The sequence below is a fragment of the Melanostigma gelatinosum genome, assembly GCF_949748355.1.
Source record: "Melanostigma gelatinosum genome assembly, chromosome: 5".
NCBI lineage: Eukaryota > Metazoa > Chordata > Actinopteri > Perciformes > Zoarcidae > Melanostigma > Melanostigma gelatinosum.
In genome coordinates this window covers 13,490,324-13,507,728 of record NC_136638.1, presented here as the reverse complement: position 1 = coordinate 13,507,728, position 17,405 = coordinate 13,490,324, and the positions used below count along the sequence as shown (strand labels likewise).

Genomic DNA, 17,405 nt, shown 5'->3' with positions numbered 1-17,405 from the left:
TGTAGTCTGCTCATTTGTTCCGCTCTCTTGTTATTCACCCTTGACTGAAAGAGTTTACTAAAATTTAAAAGAGTGAGAAATATACATGCGCCACAAATTAACGAGGTAGCAAATTGGACCGGCTTGTTACATAAAAGTAGACCAATTAGAAAGTTACAATGTGATGCAGAAGTATGTGATTTAAAAGACGGAGTCGCAAAAAAATAAATAAACGCGAGCGCATTCCTCACTAGGTGATCCCGGCTGTTGGTGATAAGAGCCAACACACCTTTTGTTTTTCTCCACCAGCACCGAGTGAAACAGGCAAATTGTTTTCCACTGTTTTCCCTCAGCAGTTTGTGAAAGTGATGGTCGTAAAAACGCGATGGTCATTTCTACTGATGTGGGGAGACATTTGCTGAATCAATCACGATGGACAGCGCTGCTTGTTCCACCTGAAGGTTTCTGGAGCTCAGATTTACTATCACCTGCATGCTACAGTATATAAACGCCTTTCCGCGGCAACCCCGCAAAAGGGTGCAGCATCGAGACACTTGACGTCTAACGGGGGCAAGAGGGAGGTTGCGGGGACGTATCTTACCGAAGCTCGGGCTCTCAGCTCTCAGCTCAACCTAATAAGCAGAGGACAGCTGAGCAGAAAGAAAGAGGCTGCCAGATCTAGTCCCCTAGGATAGGTTCTGTGTCAGAACTGGCCCAAATTAAGAGGGAGTGCAGAGAAAAATGGGCCTGAACGAGCACTGCAGCTCCTACAGCCTCCCATTCAGTGCGGGAGATTGCACCACTCACCCTGCAGCACTTGCCCACAATACCGCTGTCCATCTGTTGATTCACTTATCAAGAAGCAGTGTTGTGTGTGTGTGTGTGTGTGTGTGTATGTCTGCATCCTGGCGTGCGTGTGGGCATGCTTGTGTGAGTGTGTATGTGTGTGTGTGTGTGTGTTGCCGAGAATGGTTGCTTATACCTTGGGAGAGGTGTCTGTACCAGGACAGATATGGAGGGAATAGAATTAAAAAGGATGAGGCAAATCCCACCAGTGACTAGATGTCTCGTTCTCACAGCAATTGTGCTTAAGAGCCGTATACATGAGCACCGCCATGTTGTCCTCTTGAGTGCCTGAAAGGTTCGCACATACTGTCGCACTGTTAGACAAAAAAAAAGAGCAGTTATTGTGTGCGTACATGTATGGTTTCAATCTCGCCCAACGTGTCCAGTTCAGCATCATGGATAACCTTGATGAGTGCTGAAACTCGTCATTTAGAGCCGTGTTTAAACAAGAGCCTGTAAGCTATGTCTAAAGCATCGCATCCTGTAACAATTGAACGAATACCCGTCAGCCAATCGGAAACAAATATTCAGCAATTGAATAAGGTAATGCCTGCCTTCCCTCCTGTCATCCAACCGTGGTGCTGGAATATTCAAAGTGTTTACGGATGTTAACAATGCCTGATTAGCCAGTGGGAGCACTTCAATCAGAATAAGTGAGCAGCCATTCATGATAGGGTGGGAAAGCGGTTTTTTTTTTTGCCTCTCAATAAATGTCATCAGACGCACACAATAAAAGAAAGATGGAGAGAAAAAACATTGTTGTATTGCTGAGATGTTCATTCCCTGAAGTGGGTGTTATAGATTTGTTCAAGTGAAAACAATCAAATGATGGTGCAACTGTTTATTTTCTTCTTCCTTTGGTCGCCTCAGAAACTCATTTTCACTGAACAGTCTCTCGGTTGTTGACAGGGTGTGTGTTTTTTTCTTTCTCTTCAAAAGTGTGTGTGTGTGGGGGGGGGGGAGCGGTCAATCTTGTCTTAAAATGTGATCCCTATTTGTTTACCCCGTAACTATGCAAAGCTACCGCTCAGGTGTGTGTAGCTGTTAGTGACATCGCGGCAAGTGGAGCTGCATTCGCTTTGCACTCGAGGCAGAAAGAGCTGTCTTTTGCAGCTCCTTTCGTAGGAGGCAACAGAAGCGGTGACGGGCAGCTCGCAGCTGCTGCTTAGAATGCTGCAGTGAGTCGTTCGACGGGGAGCTTCTGGTGGGAGCTGGAGACCTTCCGGTGAACGCCGTGACTTTTTTTCCTGTCCATTGGCTGCCGCTTTGCCACCAAAACAAACACGCACACACTGTACCGCTTGCATTTTACAGCTGCGGGATGTTTGCTGACATCCTGTCACTATATGCGGTCCTCTATTACCAGATCTGCTCACCTTGTGATGCAATGCATGCTGTCTCTTTGTGCAATGTGTATAAACGTGCATTTCTCAGATTCAGATGGGTTATCCGTATGCAGATGATGACCGTGAATACCAGGTGTAAATAGGATTTTATATTGTGATCACTGGGGTTGGGTTCCATTTAGAGCTGCAACGTCATTATTGATGACTCCAATGATTATTTTCTCAATTTAACAGGCACTCCAGTTGTTTGGTAATAATACAAAGTCATACAAAATGGTCAAAGCAGCAGAGGCAGATAGATCCTGACTAATTTACTCAAACTCTGGATCCTACATTTCCCATAATTCAACTCGTGTCTTTCATTAGACCCTGGCAAATACCCACATCTTTCAAACTCCTCACCCCCAAATTGGAACACAGGATTCCTGTTATAGTTGTGTGGTGTGTCCATAGTCTATAACCAAGCCCAGATAACCCTGATGTCATCATTCAGGTTATTTTACAGGCTGAGTAGTCGACCATTCATTTCAATCAGGAACTCTCTCATCAAAGAGTAATAGAAGATCAATTAGTGAGAAAATGAATTGGCAACTATTTATTTTTTACCACCTTGGGCTGTATAATTAAAACGGCCATACTGTTGTTATGATAGACAGAATCTGTATTATTATTCATATTTTTACAGGACTTTGTCAAATGTCTTTGGGGGGGTCGTTTAGAGTGGCATATACCCTTAATTGGTTATTAGTGGTGGGTCAAACAACCCAATTGATCTGTTACTGCCTGAGGTGATGAGGCACACGTTTGTGAATGTGCATATTCTGCCGAATGGCGTCCTAATACTTGTGTCCTCTTGTCCTCCTCTGGCCCCGCAGTCTGCTCCCAGTTCTCCCGCGGCGTGTACGCCATCTTCGGATTCTACGACAAGAAGTCCATGAACACCTTGACGTCGTTCTGCGGCGCCCTGCACACCTCCTTTGTCACGCCCAGCTACCCCACCGACAACGAGGTGCAGTTTGTCATCCAGATGCGCCCCGCCCTCCGCGGTGCCGTCCTCAGCCTGCTCTCGCACTACAAGTGGGAGAAGTTCGTCTACCTCTACGACACCGACCGGGGTAAGTGACACACATGGGCCCTGAAGCCAGGACTTCCAGCTTGAATTACAGTGTGGAACCACAGGAAATGTGGCAGGAGCTCAGAATAGCAGCTGCACTCCGGGGTTAGCGGAGGATAGATTTCCCCTGTAATAATTCATGAACGCCCTGTAAATGCTTGAACTGTGAACACTGCACTATTTTATACAGTAGTTTGGTTTTATGCTAATGTTAAATATACTGCATCCGCTAGCAGCTCTTAATAACAGCTCTGTAATAACACATTCCACTTTAAGTAATGACGCATTTTAAGAGCTATAACCTTTGGATTGGGATTTTTTGGGAGGTTTCCTTTCAGCAGTTGGCTGGTTGGTGTCAGTTAATCTCCTGGTTAATCATGTTGTTGGTATTGGCTTGTGTTTCATCTGAAATGAGGTATGTCAGCTGCTGCTAAAGTGTTTTCTACAGAAAGCAAAGTCGCTGGCTGCCTGTGGGTGCCGCTTATTGTGTTGCGTCAATGAGGGTTTTTTTCTGCAGTTCCCAGATTGCATTGCCTCGTTGACAATAGACACTGGTTTAATGCGGCGGCATGTCGCGTGTCTGACAACCTGTAAACACGAGTGTTCATTTCTGGGTGTTCTAATGTCGAACAGGAAAATGAGCTCATTATCTCTCAATAGAATAATGATCCCCTCCTCCGACAGAAACTTCAGTTTGCTCAAGCAGCACCTGGGCGGGAGGGATGGATATATAGTTAGGATTTGACAGACGAAGCTAAAACATGTCTTCCTCTCTGCGAGGGTGCCGAAAAAGGGTGGCTGCGTATTCCTCCTGCAGTGCACCTAGCAGTTGGGATGCCCGTGTTCATTTGCTCATTACAGAAAGGTCCAGCTATGCTCCGAGCTATCTGCTCTCTCTGTGGTTCGCCTCTCGCCCCCTCCTCTCTGTGTCTTTGCTTTGAGGCAGAATATGAAGTGTGCTTTAGCGGACACAGTCTTTGGGTCTCCGGGCCTGCAGGGTCCTGAGCTGAGGGCCTTAATCCTCCGCACAGCCTGCAGATAATATCTGGTTAATTAGGGTCACTCTGACTAGACCACTCATTGTATCTTTCCCTGCGGATGCTAGCAACCCACACGTCCTTCAGCGCAGCCAATGCTGCCCATCCCTCTGATACCCATCCCTCTGCTGCCCATCCCTCTGCTTCTCCTCTTCTATCTGGCAAGTGAGACCGTCTGGGGCAGAGTTGGATACATAGCGGAGGTGGGGAAAACAGAAGTGGTGTTAGACAGAGAAAGAGCGATGACAAACAGCTGTGTACTTTGAAGAGAAAATAGAAGGACAGAGGACAAAGGAGGCAGGGAAAGTGAGAAGGAAGAGGAAACAAAACACCGATACAATCCAGCAATTTAGCCAACAGCAGGCGCGTGTGATTTACAGGCTGTTACCTGTGTACAGACCATTCCCTGCGTACTGTACGTACCCGTGCTGAGGCCCATGCCAACCTACCTCCTCGCTGCCAGTGGTGTAAGACGATCCCTTATTAGTAGGAGGACATCGGCCCCAGGAGGGGATTAAAGTCGTTTATTGATGCACTCCATCCAGCACTTTGGGGGGCTTTGACACTTGGCTCATCAAGCAGACAGATGTGTCAGGGAGCCTCTACCTTCGCTTATCAGGTAGTGCAGCTCCCCAGGCAATATGGACACTGACTGCTGGCTGAACCAGGAGGAGTGACAAGGGAAGACAGTCTTCAAGGGTGTGTGTTTTTTGACCCCTCTGGCTCTGAGGCAAAAGTAAAATTGTCAGACAACGACTTTCGTCTTTATCGTTTTCTGGATTATTTAAGTTGTTTATTCATTTTGATGGTTCCCAACCTTTTTTTTTGTCTGACAAGTACCCCTTCATTGACCACATCCATCATGTTCCAAAGTATTGTCTATTAAAGCATGTGTTAGGTAACACCACAAAATAGTGAATGTGGTTTGAACCATTTATCCATCACCTTTAGCCAATTATTTCAGCTATTTATCCATTACTTAAAGCTCATCATTTCAACTGTTTATCGATTACTTTTATTTACTACTTTCAGTTATTTATCAATTACTTTTAGGCTAACTGTTTCAAATAGTTATCCATTACTTTTAACCAATATTTTCAACCTGTTATTGATTACTTTTAACGAACAACATCAACTGCTAATAAGTTCAATTTGACAAGTCATTTCAACTGTTCATCCATTACTTTGAGCGAACTATGTTGATGCTTGCTAGCTACACGTAATTACTGACTCTTGTTGGTTGGTGCAGTTAGCTAACAGCTGGTAGGTGTTTATTGTGACAACAATTTTTTATTTAAATCACCATCAAAATAATTCACAATTCTTTTTGGATTTTTGTTTCCCTCAAAACAATAACATGAATGTGTATTTTTGATCAACTCGTAATTTCTTTTGTTTCTAAAAGTAGATGAGCTACTCCACAATCGTTCCACGCACCCTCTTACAGCTACAGAGGTATACCCTGGGGTACAAGTACCTGGTTGGGTGTCACTGATTACGCTCTCGGTAATGCTGCTTTGGGTTACTAAATTGGGAGTTAATGAAAGGTCATTGTCTTGCTTTCCATTGTGTTATTGCGTTGTCTGAAAAAGAGGCCCGACATGTTGACAAACGCCACTTAGTGAACTCTGACCTTAAACGTGCCCTAAATAATCTTTACACAAGTACATAAAAAGCAAAGGCATGTCACAATACGACCTCATACGCTGCTGGTTCTGACAGATTTCTAATTGTGCTGGAAGTAAACTCTGCTCATGTTGTGCCACACAAAGTAACTGTTGCGATGTACGAAGTATTATTATCTTGAGTGCTTTTTTGTCTTTTTAATTTGTGTCTGATTAAACCATTGATCATCCATAATAGTGGAAGCAACTTTTCAATTATTCTCCAAACTCTGCTATTCAGGAGACAAAGCGCAGCGCATTCACTAGCTGAGTTCCACCAAGAGACTTCAGAGAGACCAACAGAAAAGATTAATTACAGCCACACTATTCATTTGGCTCTTATATTGGGGCTGGCAAAAAATGCTTTTAGTCCTTAGTGTAGTGCTTTCAGTCAGAGAGGGGTGGTCCATATGCTTCAGGCTCAGATGTATTGGAGGGAAATGAAGGTAAATTTGTACCCTAAATGCTATTAGGAGACAGCTGCATGAAAGCAGATGTTATGATGAAGGAACTGCACTGGAAGCAAATGGAGCTTCCGCAGGCACTGATATTAATGATTGGCTCCTCTTTTATAGGCTGTAATCTATTGACAGGGAACTGTGTGTGTGTGTGTTTTAACACACTTATGGGTAGACAGAGATGAAAGGTCCAAACAGATATTACCGCTGGTTCTTCTGAATCACTCTCAAACATCACATGTGACTCACCGGGAAAGAACTGACAGTCCCCGCAGCGCTCCTTCAACCGAATACTGTGTTTCCCCCCAATTCTTCGTTCTCCAAGAGTGAATATTGCTTATTCTGCCCTTCCAGCTTTCATCAGCAGACACATTTCCCCTTAAAAATCCCGAGCTGTATAGGGTGAAGGTAGATGGACCTTGCCCTTTCTGTTCTGCCGGTCAGGTATGGCCAGATAATTGCCAGGTCTGTGCAGCAGAGACAGATGATTACATGCTTTATTGTCTCTCCCAGGCACAATCAACCCTGATTCAGCAATCTCACCTCTACTTGATTTATGAGTCACTCTCTCTCTCTCTCTCTCTCTCTCTCTTTGTCGCTCTACGCAGTGTCTTTATATGCTTTTAGCTTTCTCTTATTTCCCTTCTTCTTGAGAGTCTTGTGAGAGTCGCCTAGCTGTGACTGTGAAAGTACAAGAGTCAAGGCCTGTCCTTTCTTAAGTGCTGCAAAGTGGTGAAGAAAAGACAAATTGTGAACCAAACCACAAGTGCACAGTGTAAAGTCCAAAATGACAAAAGTGGCAGATTTAGCACCCGACATTCATCCTCATTTTTTAAAAACGGTTCGGACAAAGGTAGACAAAAGTGAGCTTCTCAATTCTACCCGTCGTTCGTACAACTGTCTCTGACACGTTTAACGTTCGCCTCACAAGTTGGTTGAAATGGCGTGTCCAGCTGGCAGCCTTATTCTTCAAGCCGACTTGTTTTTTAATGAGAATCCTGTTAGCTACATGCATGATATTGGGCTTGAAGACTGAGGCTATCGTTAAAATGTCCCAGTGTGAAGCTAGTTAGTAGCAAAAGTATAGGATAGGCTAAACCGGGGTAAGACATCCCTCAAGGTAAGAAGCCAAAGCGTGTCAATGGAAGCTGACTGCCGACCCTGAGTCCAACTGTCGCTAGAGGGGTACCAAGAGCATCATAGTTTGAAGCATAGGACCACTGACCATCTGCCATATTTGACGATATGGGAGCGAGAACGTGTTGTCCATGACTTACTGGTTGGCTCTTTTGGTTTGGGAAAGGCTATCAAAGGACACCACCATCTTAACACTTTAAATGTGTATTAAATGAGTAGTGTTCTAATTGTAAAGCTTGACAAGCCCACTGTGCCTAGTCACAGTCGCTAAGCAATGATTGGACCACCACTGCATGGGGGAGGGGTTAAGAAGAAAAGGGTCAATTGTATGCCTGTCCTTCCCTCATGGCTGCTGTTTCATTCTGCTTCATCAGTGTCCATGTCGCTCCCCGTGCCTCTCTGTGTTCTTTTTTGTTTGTCAGTCTTGAGAAAATCCTGTTCACCTTGAACTGAGCAGCTAGACAAAGAAATCAAATAAAACAATGCGAATGAAGATGCAAGTATGACTGATGGAGTCCTCTGACGGTGGGAAAGCACTTATATTTCCCATTGACATTTAGTGAATATTAATCTGCAGTGGTATTTTGTGGTAAGACCTGGGGCTGCCACCTCTTTATATCCACGATGATGTTGTGAGACATATCTCACAATATCCATCGCCACACCGAGGCGCTGATGACATGTGAATAACAATGGCGGGCCTCATGTCGCCGCTTTCCATCAGTCCCTCCGCAATCGACATTCTGAATGCGATATAGTTAGGAGGAAAGCGATCCAACACGTATCCGCTGCACTCAAAGCACAGGGCTATTTACTTTTGTCATTTAACTGCTGACAGTTGAAATAGCTTCCGATGCCATAGCCTCATTATAGCACCAGGAAGTCAAATGTTCTTTGAACAAACACCTGCCAGGTGGAAGCTTTATTCCAGCATTCAGTCCAAAATATCTGCAGGGCACTTCTTTCATTCACTCTGTCAATATTCCCAATGACCCCCAACTGTTGAGGAGTCAATTCAGCAAACGCATCTGGAACAATAAGGCGCATGAACAGTATTGATAATGAGAGGTTGCTGCAGTATTTGTAACCAAAAAAGGGAGCAGCGTATTATAAAACATGCAAATATGTGCAAATTCTGACCTATTCTATATGGTCTCCAAAGTGTGTGCAGGCATTTAATACAGTATTTACCCGAGTCACATTTATTGTTAAAGGTCTTAAAAATGTCAATATTGAATTAAAATGTTGCTTCTTATAGCAAAGCACCAGCAAGCCCTGACAGTGCAGGAAGAAGTTGAACTGCACCAAATCTGTCCTCAAGAGAAATATCGTCACTTAAAAAAGAAAGAAGAGTTTTAACCTAAACCTAAATCAAACAAGCCAATTTGGGTTTCTTCCCCCACATTTTAAATAGATGTGCACGTTGTTGTTGAAAGCACCCGAGAGTCCATTTTATTTATTGTTTCGGTTGATTTCTTTTTTTTAAACTTTTTTTCACAATCCAATTCCAATGTCTTAAAATTCTTAAATAATGTAACTAATTGTTTTTTGAAAGGGTGTACTTGCATTATTATGCTTTTCATATTATCATATCAGTGGGATGAAATGGCATTACAATTACAATACATATACATAATACAGAGTATCGTTTATCGCAATTATTTCTGGGACAATATGTTGTCCAACAAAACTGAAAAAAAGGTTACATAGCAAATTATAGGCAGGCAGGCAGATTTCCTGTCACACCTCAACCTTTTACACTGAATGGCTTTTGTTTTTTCCCTTAAATTATCAAGTGACGATACATTTCTTAGAGGTGACTCATTTGTAATAATTTACAGTTCGCAATATCAAAGAAAAAGCCACTCAGTGACTGTAAAATAAAAAAAGGATCATTTTTAAGCCCGGTTCTGTATTGAGGGTCAGAAAGACTTCGACTCTCTCAGCATGTGACAAAAGTGACTGAGTAGAATCAGTGTGACGCTGCCAGCCGACATGCACACACTGCTTGTGTGATGTGGCTTGTGTATAGCATTCAGCTCAATACAGACCATCTTCAATTTTTCTTCTTATTCATCAGGCGTTAGAAATAACACATCTTGATATTCAGTCTTTCGTTTTCATTTCATGACTATTTGAAGGGCCAAATTGTCCTCCTTACCGTGTAATTCCCATTCCAATCTATTGGTTAAACCCTGTTGATACCGGGCCCGATGAAATGCATCTTGTCTCCAGACAGAGTTGTAATTTCCATGCTAAATAGCAGTAGAGTTTAATAAATCAGAATTAAGAAAGATGTGGATCGTGGACTGTTGGTGTAAATTTCCTAAATTATATGGAAAGTGGATGAGAATTCTGAACATGTGATTGCATCTGTAATGGCTGCTAATGTCAGTGGATGGGTGATTAATATTACATGATTATTTGCAAACATGCTGAAAGGCCAAATAAATCAGATGAATGATATTCTAGTTGCATCAATCAGGACCACTTGGCAATGAATGGGACCCCTCGTAACTCACCGCAGACCCTGTTGATCAGCTGTTGAACAGGCAGACATGAGAACTCCAGCCTGGCACAATTGGCAGAGTGATGCGCCAACAGGGCCAAGAGGCTTGTTGATGGGAGGCTTGGATGACCGCACAGAGTTAGCCTCATTTCTTCTAGTTCCTGCCAAGCTACTGTAGATAGAAAGATAGGACAGATATGAGGGGGCGGGGGGGGGGGGCAATCAGGCAAATACAACCAAAGCAAACCTTGCTCCCTATTATTCTGCAATCCCTCTAATTGGCTATCCAGAGACAGTTGCCTTTGTTCCCTAAAATAGTCAAATAATGAATGTCTCCCGCTGCTCTCCTGGATGCCTTTCATGGCAAACCAAATCAAGTCTGTCCTTTAATTTGACTGTAGTCGTTTGGCATTGCTCGTTGTAAACAACATAACAAATCAAACAATGCGCTACACTACCGAAAAGGAATGTCCAAACTCCAGTGATTAAACACTGGAGTGTTCCTTTTCTTTTACATAACCAGCTAAGAAGATGCGGTGACTTATTTTCATGTGCAGTGTCATTAGTTTGCGAAGCAAATGTTGTTTTTCTCTATGTGACTGCAAACCATCTTTTCCTTTACATTTGTTATACAAGTCATTTTCCTGCCACTCTGACACATTTCACACAAATAATGTCGAGTCGAGTGCGATGTTGTCACCCACAATTGTTGATTATAGCCTCTGCTCGCAATGTGAGATATTAAGTGTGAATGCACAGCTCCCTACTGCAACCACGTCTCTATCGTAGACCACAGCTTGTTTCCTCGGCTCTGTGGTCTCATCACAGCTGTAATGGCGCATCAGCTGCACCCAGCTGAGACTTTACGCACACACAATATGCCTCTTGTGCTTTAGTGGCCCTCTCCTTCACGCCGGCTTCATAACAGCTAAATTATGCATGCATCGGGAGAATAAATCAGCTTGGACATGCTGACAAGAAAGGGCACATCAGAGAAGCCGTATAATGCACAGGAAGAAATAATATTAAAGAAACATGGACGAAGCGATGCATCACTGACATTTATTTGCTCTTGTTTTATTTTTGCACGCACAAACAGGTATCACTGTCAAAGTGACATCCGAATATACAGATAGTCCGACCTGCAGTGGCAACCTCTGTAATTCAGTAACCCCTTGAAAAACCTGCAAGTCAAAAGAAGAGATTGGAGAGCCGTGGCCTGTCACTACGCACACAATGCACCTCTGCGGTCTCTGTGTCCCTTTTTAACTGAACCTGGAATAAAGCCATTTTACCACCTACCCACTGCTAGCTTCAGCAGCCATGAAATTACTGCTCGGAGCTTCTTTTTTTCATTACAACAAAAGGGTCCTGGCCGTTGCTTCATGCTGCCACAGTAGAGGTTGATTTCTTTGATGTTACGCTATCTTACAGGGCCAATTTGTTTGTAGAAACGACAAATATAATCTCTATATATATTCTCAAGTGTAAACACAAGAGTAAAATAGTGTGTGGACTCTTTTCATTAAAAGTAAGTCTCTTTTCTTTTTGTCATTTGTCCTTCATTTTCAGCTGATCAGCCACAGCTGAAGGCATTGATCAAATGCTGCACCAAACGCTGCACACACACATACTATGTGTGTGTTGGCGCACATGCTCATCAGTGTTTATGTGCTGACACGTCTCAGTACGCCTTGTGAGTGAGAGAGAGAGAGAGAGAGAGAGAGAGAGAGAGCGAGAGAGAGCAGGGAACAAAGACGGGGGGAGATGGAGAAGCTCCGTGGGTGGATTTTCGCTCTCTTCCCTCCTACATGTATGCACTTCTAAAGACACAGACATCCTGCTGCTTCCGTTTGATTTGACATGTGCTGTCTTTTTGATTAGGACAACACTTGGCAGTGAAACGGTTTATGGTTGTAGGCCTGTACTGTAAACAACACATCAAAGCCTTGGCTGCACACTTTTGGGGCCACTTTGGCATTCGCGTCACGGCGATTGTAACGTTTCCGCCGTGGAGGCAAAGCCTCCTTCTCCCGCAGGCGGAGAGAAATGGAGGAGCTCATACTGTAGCGCTGGCTATAATGTTCCTCTCCTCCACTAAATTACATGAGTTGAATGGACCTGTTTTTTGCGTCTTCCTCTTTTAATTGTCGGTAGTTAAACACTTTCCTCAAAGGCACCTCAATTACCACGTCTTTACAGCTGCTCCGAGATTCTCATCTCGGTCTTCATCAAGCGTCGGACGTTGATTGCCTGTTTGTTGCTTCTGTATATCATTTGCTGGACAAGTCAAAAGCACTGGTCATATAATCCCAGCAAACCACAGCCTATTTTATTTAAGTTTTGGGCCTTTGCCAGATGACTAATGAGAGGAAACATGAAGCCGTCTTCCTCTCCCAGCCTAAGATTTTGATCTCCACTGTGCAAACACTGGAGGGATGCTCAGAGCCCAGAGGCAAACACTCACCAGGCCCTAAATACTGTAAGTATTTATTTTGGCTCCCTCAAAAGACAATAGAGAGGAAGCAGCTGTGGGAATATTTATAAATTAGAACGTACGTAGCGACGTAGTTAATGAAGAGTGAGAGTTTGACAGCTGAAGAATTTTAGGTAGACATTTCTAGCGAACGAAGCTGGCAACTGTTATTTTATGACCTATACCTAGTTGTCATGTTCCAAGTTCCAAGACCACTGAGTTTGCATGGCTCAGTACCACTACTTAAATCATATACTAGGGCTGTGTATTGGCAAGAATATGGCAATATGATACCTATCATGATACAGGGGTTACGATTCAATATATTGCAAAAGAACACACCACCAAATGCATCAAATCTGACTCGAAAAAGTTGACCTTTTTTATGCAATCAGAACATCTGCATTTTCATTCATCACAGTGCCTGTAACATTCATCGTCATAACATTACTTTTGTGCACTCTGGGCCACACGTTTTTGCATGTAAAGTATTATTTAAAAATCGATACAGGATCATAAAACACAATATTGCGATACTCAAGTCTGTCGATATTTGTGCGATATTGTTTGTACTTGAATTGATGAATTGACCCTTTACAGATATATTTTATACAGCAACATGCGGCAGCAGGTAAATTGCTGCGGTGTCTGTAAAGTTCACTCTCCCCCTTTCTCTGCAGGTGTCCAGTCCTGAACTCGGTATCAAGCCAAACCCCGCTATTATGAGCCAAAGCCATTATCTTTGTGGTTTCAATTCAGTTGTTTCTGATGCCCTCTGAGACCCTGGACAATGGTCAGCAGGCCGTTTCGCCCAGCCACAGACCCTCATTTACCAGCAGATTGGCAAGTTAGAGGGGGGAGCAGCCACATTTACTCTTGGCTAAACAACCACCGCCTCTTTTTCATGTGTGAGCTTTAGACTTTGATCCTTCAGAAATGAGTTCAGGTTTTGGGGGGTTTTTGCACTCTATGCTGTCAGCGGGTAGAGTCAGCTGCTTGTGGTTCCCCCTTTTTCATGTAGTGTAGTTCAGGGGTTCTTAACCTTTTTGACCTCGGGGCCCAACTGTTCAAGTACAAAGTGTCCCGGGGCCCACTCTGACTATATGCATCAAAAGTGTCAGACAACCTGTAGGTCATACAGAAACAGAGCAGTGGGCCTTTGGAGTCAGTAAAAATTTAAGATTTTTGTCCGCATAAAATAAAAAAGTATGTTTCAGTATAAATAACTGCCGGTGGCTGTATCTGTACAGGTAAAGGACAGTATAGGGCTGTAACTACACTATCAGTGAACAACTGCCTCAAATTTGAAGAAGATTGGACAAAGTATGACCATTCTACAGAGTTTCTTCATGAAGAGATCCAGGCGGAGCTCTAAAAGGACATTTGGAGACCCAAATGGACACATGGTAACCACATGATATTCTGACACACTAAAGGTGTTTCTCCCTTTATATTTTGAGATTATATTATTTTACTTTTATTATAAGCCTTTGCAAATTGCAAAAACTATGTATATATGGTGGAAGACATGGTGTGTGAGTAGCGGACTTGCTGTGCTTAATGGCTGAGACCGAGCGCACGAACGAGAATGAGAATAGCTCAGTTACGCAAACGTTGGTTGACGGCTTATGGAAGAGTAGGATAAGGTTTGTACTATAAGTACTAGCGTTTTCTGAAGGCACTAGCTCCATGGTAACATCCGCTAGCACGTTGTCGGGTCTGTAATGTGTCTTTTTCCGTCGAAATGCTGCAAGATACGACTTGCAGCGGTTATGGCGACTTTGGACAGTGTGTGTGTGGGCTCCTTTTGTGGAGAAACCATAAGAAATGAAAGAAAATCGATGATTTCTTTGCAAGGATGAGGATTTTGGGCATGCTGGGATACCAAACACGGACATGTTTTGTGACGTATTTGCGCAAACAAGCCGTAGGAACGGAAGGGGAGGGGATCGAGGATGCCGGTGTTGAACAGGCAAAACCCTTGTTAAATAAATGAGATGATAGAATGTGATGATCACAAAGACATTTATTATCATGTGTATGTAAACCTGCATACACAACAAGAAGCCCAACAGACTTTCCCACGAGCGTTGGATGTTTCGTCGCTTGGTGTCGCTTTAGTTTTGAAGGCTTCAGTGCTTCGTTTGATAGCATTAGCTCACATTCCACACACTGAGCCCTCGGCTCTGCCTCGTTGCCTCCGTTCACAAAGCCGTACTTAAGAAAGTCAGGGTTGTACTTGCGCACACATTTAGACTTTTGGGGGGTATGGCACCACTGTCGTCTTCATTTTTTCTTTTTAATAACTTATCCATAACTTTCGCTACAGGCTAGCGGCTAGCTGAGTGTCTTCTTCTGCTTATTGCAGCTTGTTAAACAACTGACTGACGCATTACCGCCACCAGGTGGTGGGAAGCTGTATTGTAACTGAGCGTCTCATGGATAACAGTAATATCTCTGGTGTCTTCAATTGATAACCTATGCGGTCCCGTGGCCCTCGCGGCCCACAGGTGCAAAACTGAAAGTTTTTCGCGGCCCTCTAGGTGGCGCTCGCGGCCCAATCATGGGCCGCGGCCCAATGGTTAAGAATCACTGGTGTAGTTGATGGCGACTTATTTACTTCCATTTTTATAATTCGATTAGATTAGTAGATACGATTTTTGATGGATGTGGATTAGTGTAATACCATCGATGACAAAGTGCGATGATGCAGCGTCATGTAAGCAAGTGGTGTAGTTGTGGCTCGGAAGCTGACAGCCAGTTGTGGCTAATGCCGAGCTAGATGCTCAGAGGACTTTGCAATATGGTTTCTCTGATATGCCTCGTTAGCCTGGATCAGCTGTGAGATATGAGAGGGGGTGTGAGTGTGAGAGAGCGAGAGCAAGAGCGAGATGGAGGCCTATGACACTCTGCACCGTACCCTAATGAGAGGCAGGGAACCAAAGGAGCTGGGCAATGAGATTAGATGTAACTCAATTCAATTACCGCTGAGCCGCCACGGGTGACGCTTCAGAACTCATCCTGTTAAGATCCGGTTCACAGACGAAGAAGCGGACTGCAGCTCTCACTTAGCTGCTGCATGCTACACTGCCACAACATCTCATTGGCAACAGCTCTGATTTATAAGCACACGGAGCGTCGTTAGGCTCTGTCAGGATTTGCGAGCAGACGCTGCAATGTTCCGATATAGATTTAAGGGGAAATGCTGAAATAATTGAGTTTTCACTCATCGCAGCCGTTCATACACTGCTCCACCAACTACAGAGTTGTTTCAGGTGTGTATTTGAGATTAAAGAGAAACTTAATACCCTGTTCAAGCTTGATTAAAAAAAAATGACCCAGACAAACACCCAACACAGTAGCATACTCCTACCATGCGTAGGCATGACCTGCCCAACTCTGCCTCTGATTAACCTTGATTCTTACTCCAACCCTAATCAATGTCAATCCTCATATGACAACGAAAGCAACGAAGGCAACGAGTACTAGCCAATCAGGGGCAGAGTACGGCGGGTCATTTTATCGCCATAGCAGTGTTTGTAATTTTGCCACCCCCACTGCCTTGTCGTTATGGTTAACCATAGGTCACGAGGCTCCAAAGGAGACAGAAACACACATACACGTTACACTCATAGTCTGTACGTATGTTAGTATGAAAGAAACTCTCAATGTATCCAAATGACCTCTGTGCTCGTCCGCCTACAGTACATGCATCCCCAGCATATTCCAGCCTTTTTCTTTTTCGGTGCCGCTCTTCTGTCTGGCAGACTCAAGTCACACTTGTACAGAAAAAGAAACCCCACAGCAGGCTGGAGGGTAGCGGAGGCGCTGGGTCTACGGCTCCTCTGCCTCACTCCTTGCCGGTAGGAGTCTATTTCACCGGTAAGAGTGCAGGCAGGAGCTCTGGGAACTAGCTAGCTAACTAGCCAGCCTTCAGCATGAAAGCATGGTGGAATTAGCAAGGTAGCTAGCTAGCTCACTAGCTAAATGAGTAAAATGCAACAACTTAATAGTTCAGCCTCGCACTCTTGTCACAGCGCAGGAAAGCATAAATACATTTGTTCAGAGTGTTTTATGCAAATGAACACACACACATACAGTAAAACATAAATATAATGTCCCGTGTATCTTAAGCTTACACACCAAATATGCACATTGTATTCTGCTACACTGTTTCTATGTTTCTATGTTTACAGTACATACTGGCATCAGCGAGCATTACACCATGTTTATATTCTCCCTGTCTCAATGGCATGATTATCCCTGAGGAGCATGATCAGCAGAAAGTGCTGCACGCAGCTGCGACATCTGTACATCGCGGATTTATGGCCAGTGATAAGGAAATCTTCTTGTTGTCTTCCATAATTTATGTAGTTGACTGTTTTATATTTTTGGACGAAACACAGCTGTGGGGCTCCTGAAGGAAAAGAGGTGAAAAGGATTCATGGCTTTTCTTCATGTTAGAAATAAATATAATGAGCAAAAGCATTTATGAGGGGTCTCCGATGCTGTAGGATGAATGGTGATGATGCATCCATTGATTAGCTGAAGCTGGAATGGACTCTGGCCGACAAAGGTGACTGGCAGTTGTACATTTATGCAGACCTGATTTATTTTTTTACTTGTTGGTGGAGATGAAAAATGAGCTGTCAGTCTCGTTGCTGCTGTCACATTAAGTTGCACTCAAAGGATTTTGTTCAAATTCGATGTTGAAGTCTAAACCACGAAACGTAAACTTTTCTGCTGACTGTCGAGCAAAAGTAATCCATTTCTGGACAGACTATTTACCACTACCAGATTCCATCTCTTAATTTCCATACAAATGTAAAACTAGGCAGG

General features: G+C 43.7%; 1 protein-coding gene across 1 annotated transcript in view; it reads left to right on the top strand.

The window, feature by feature from the left end:
• gria3b (glutamate receptor, ionotropic, AMPA 3b) overlaps window positions 1-17,405 on the top strand; it is a 74,052-nt gene that overhangs the window by 18,246 nt on the left and 38,401 nt on the right. The window contains exon 3 of the mRNA XM_079268820.1: window positions 3,047-3,286. Coding sequence (XP_079124946.1) covers window positions 3,047-3,286 — 240 coding nt within the window. The remainder of the gene's footprint in view (window positions 1-3,046; window positions 3,287-17,405) is intronic.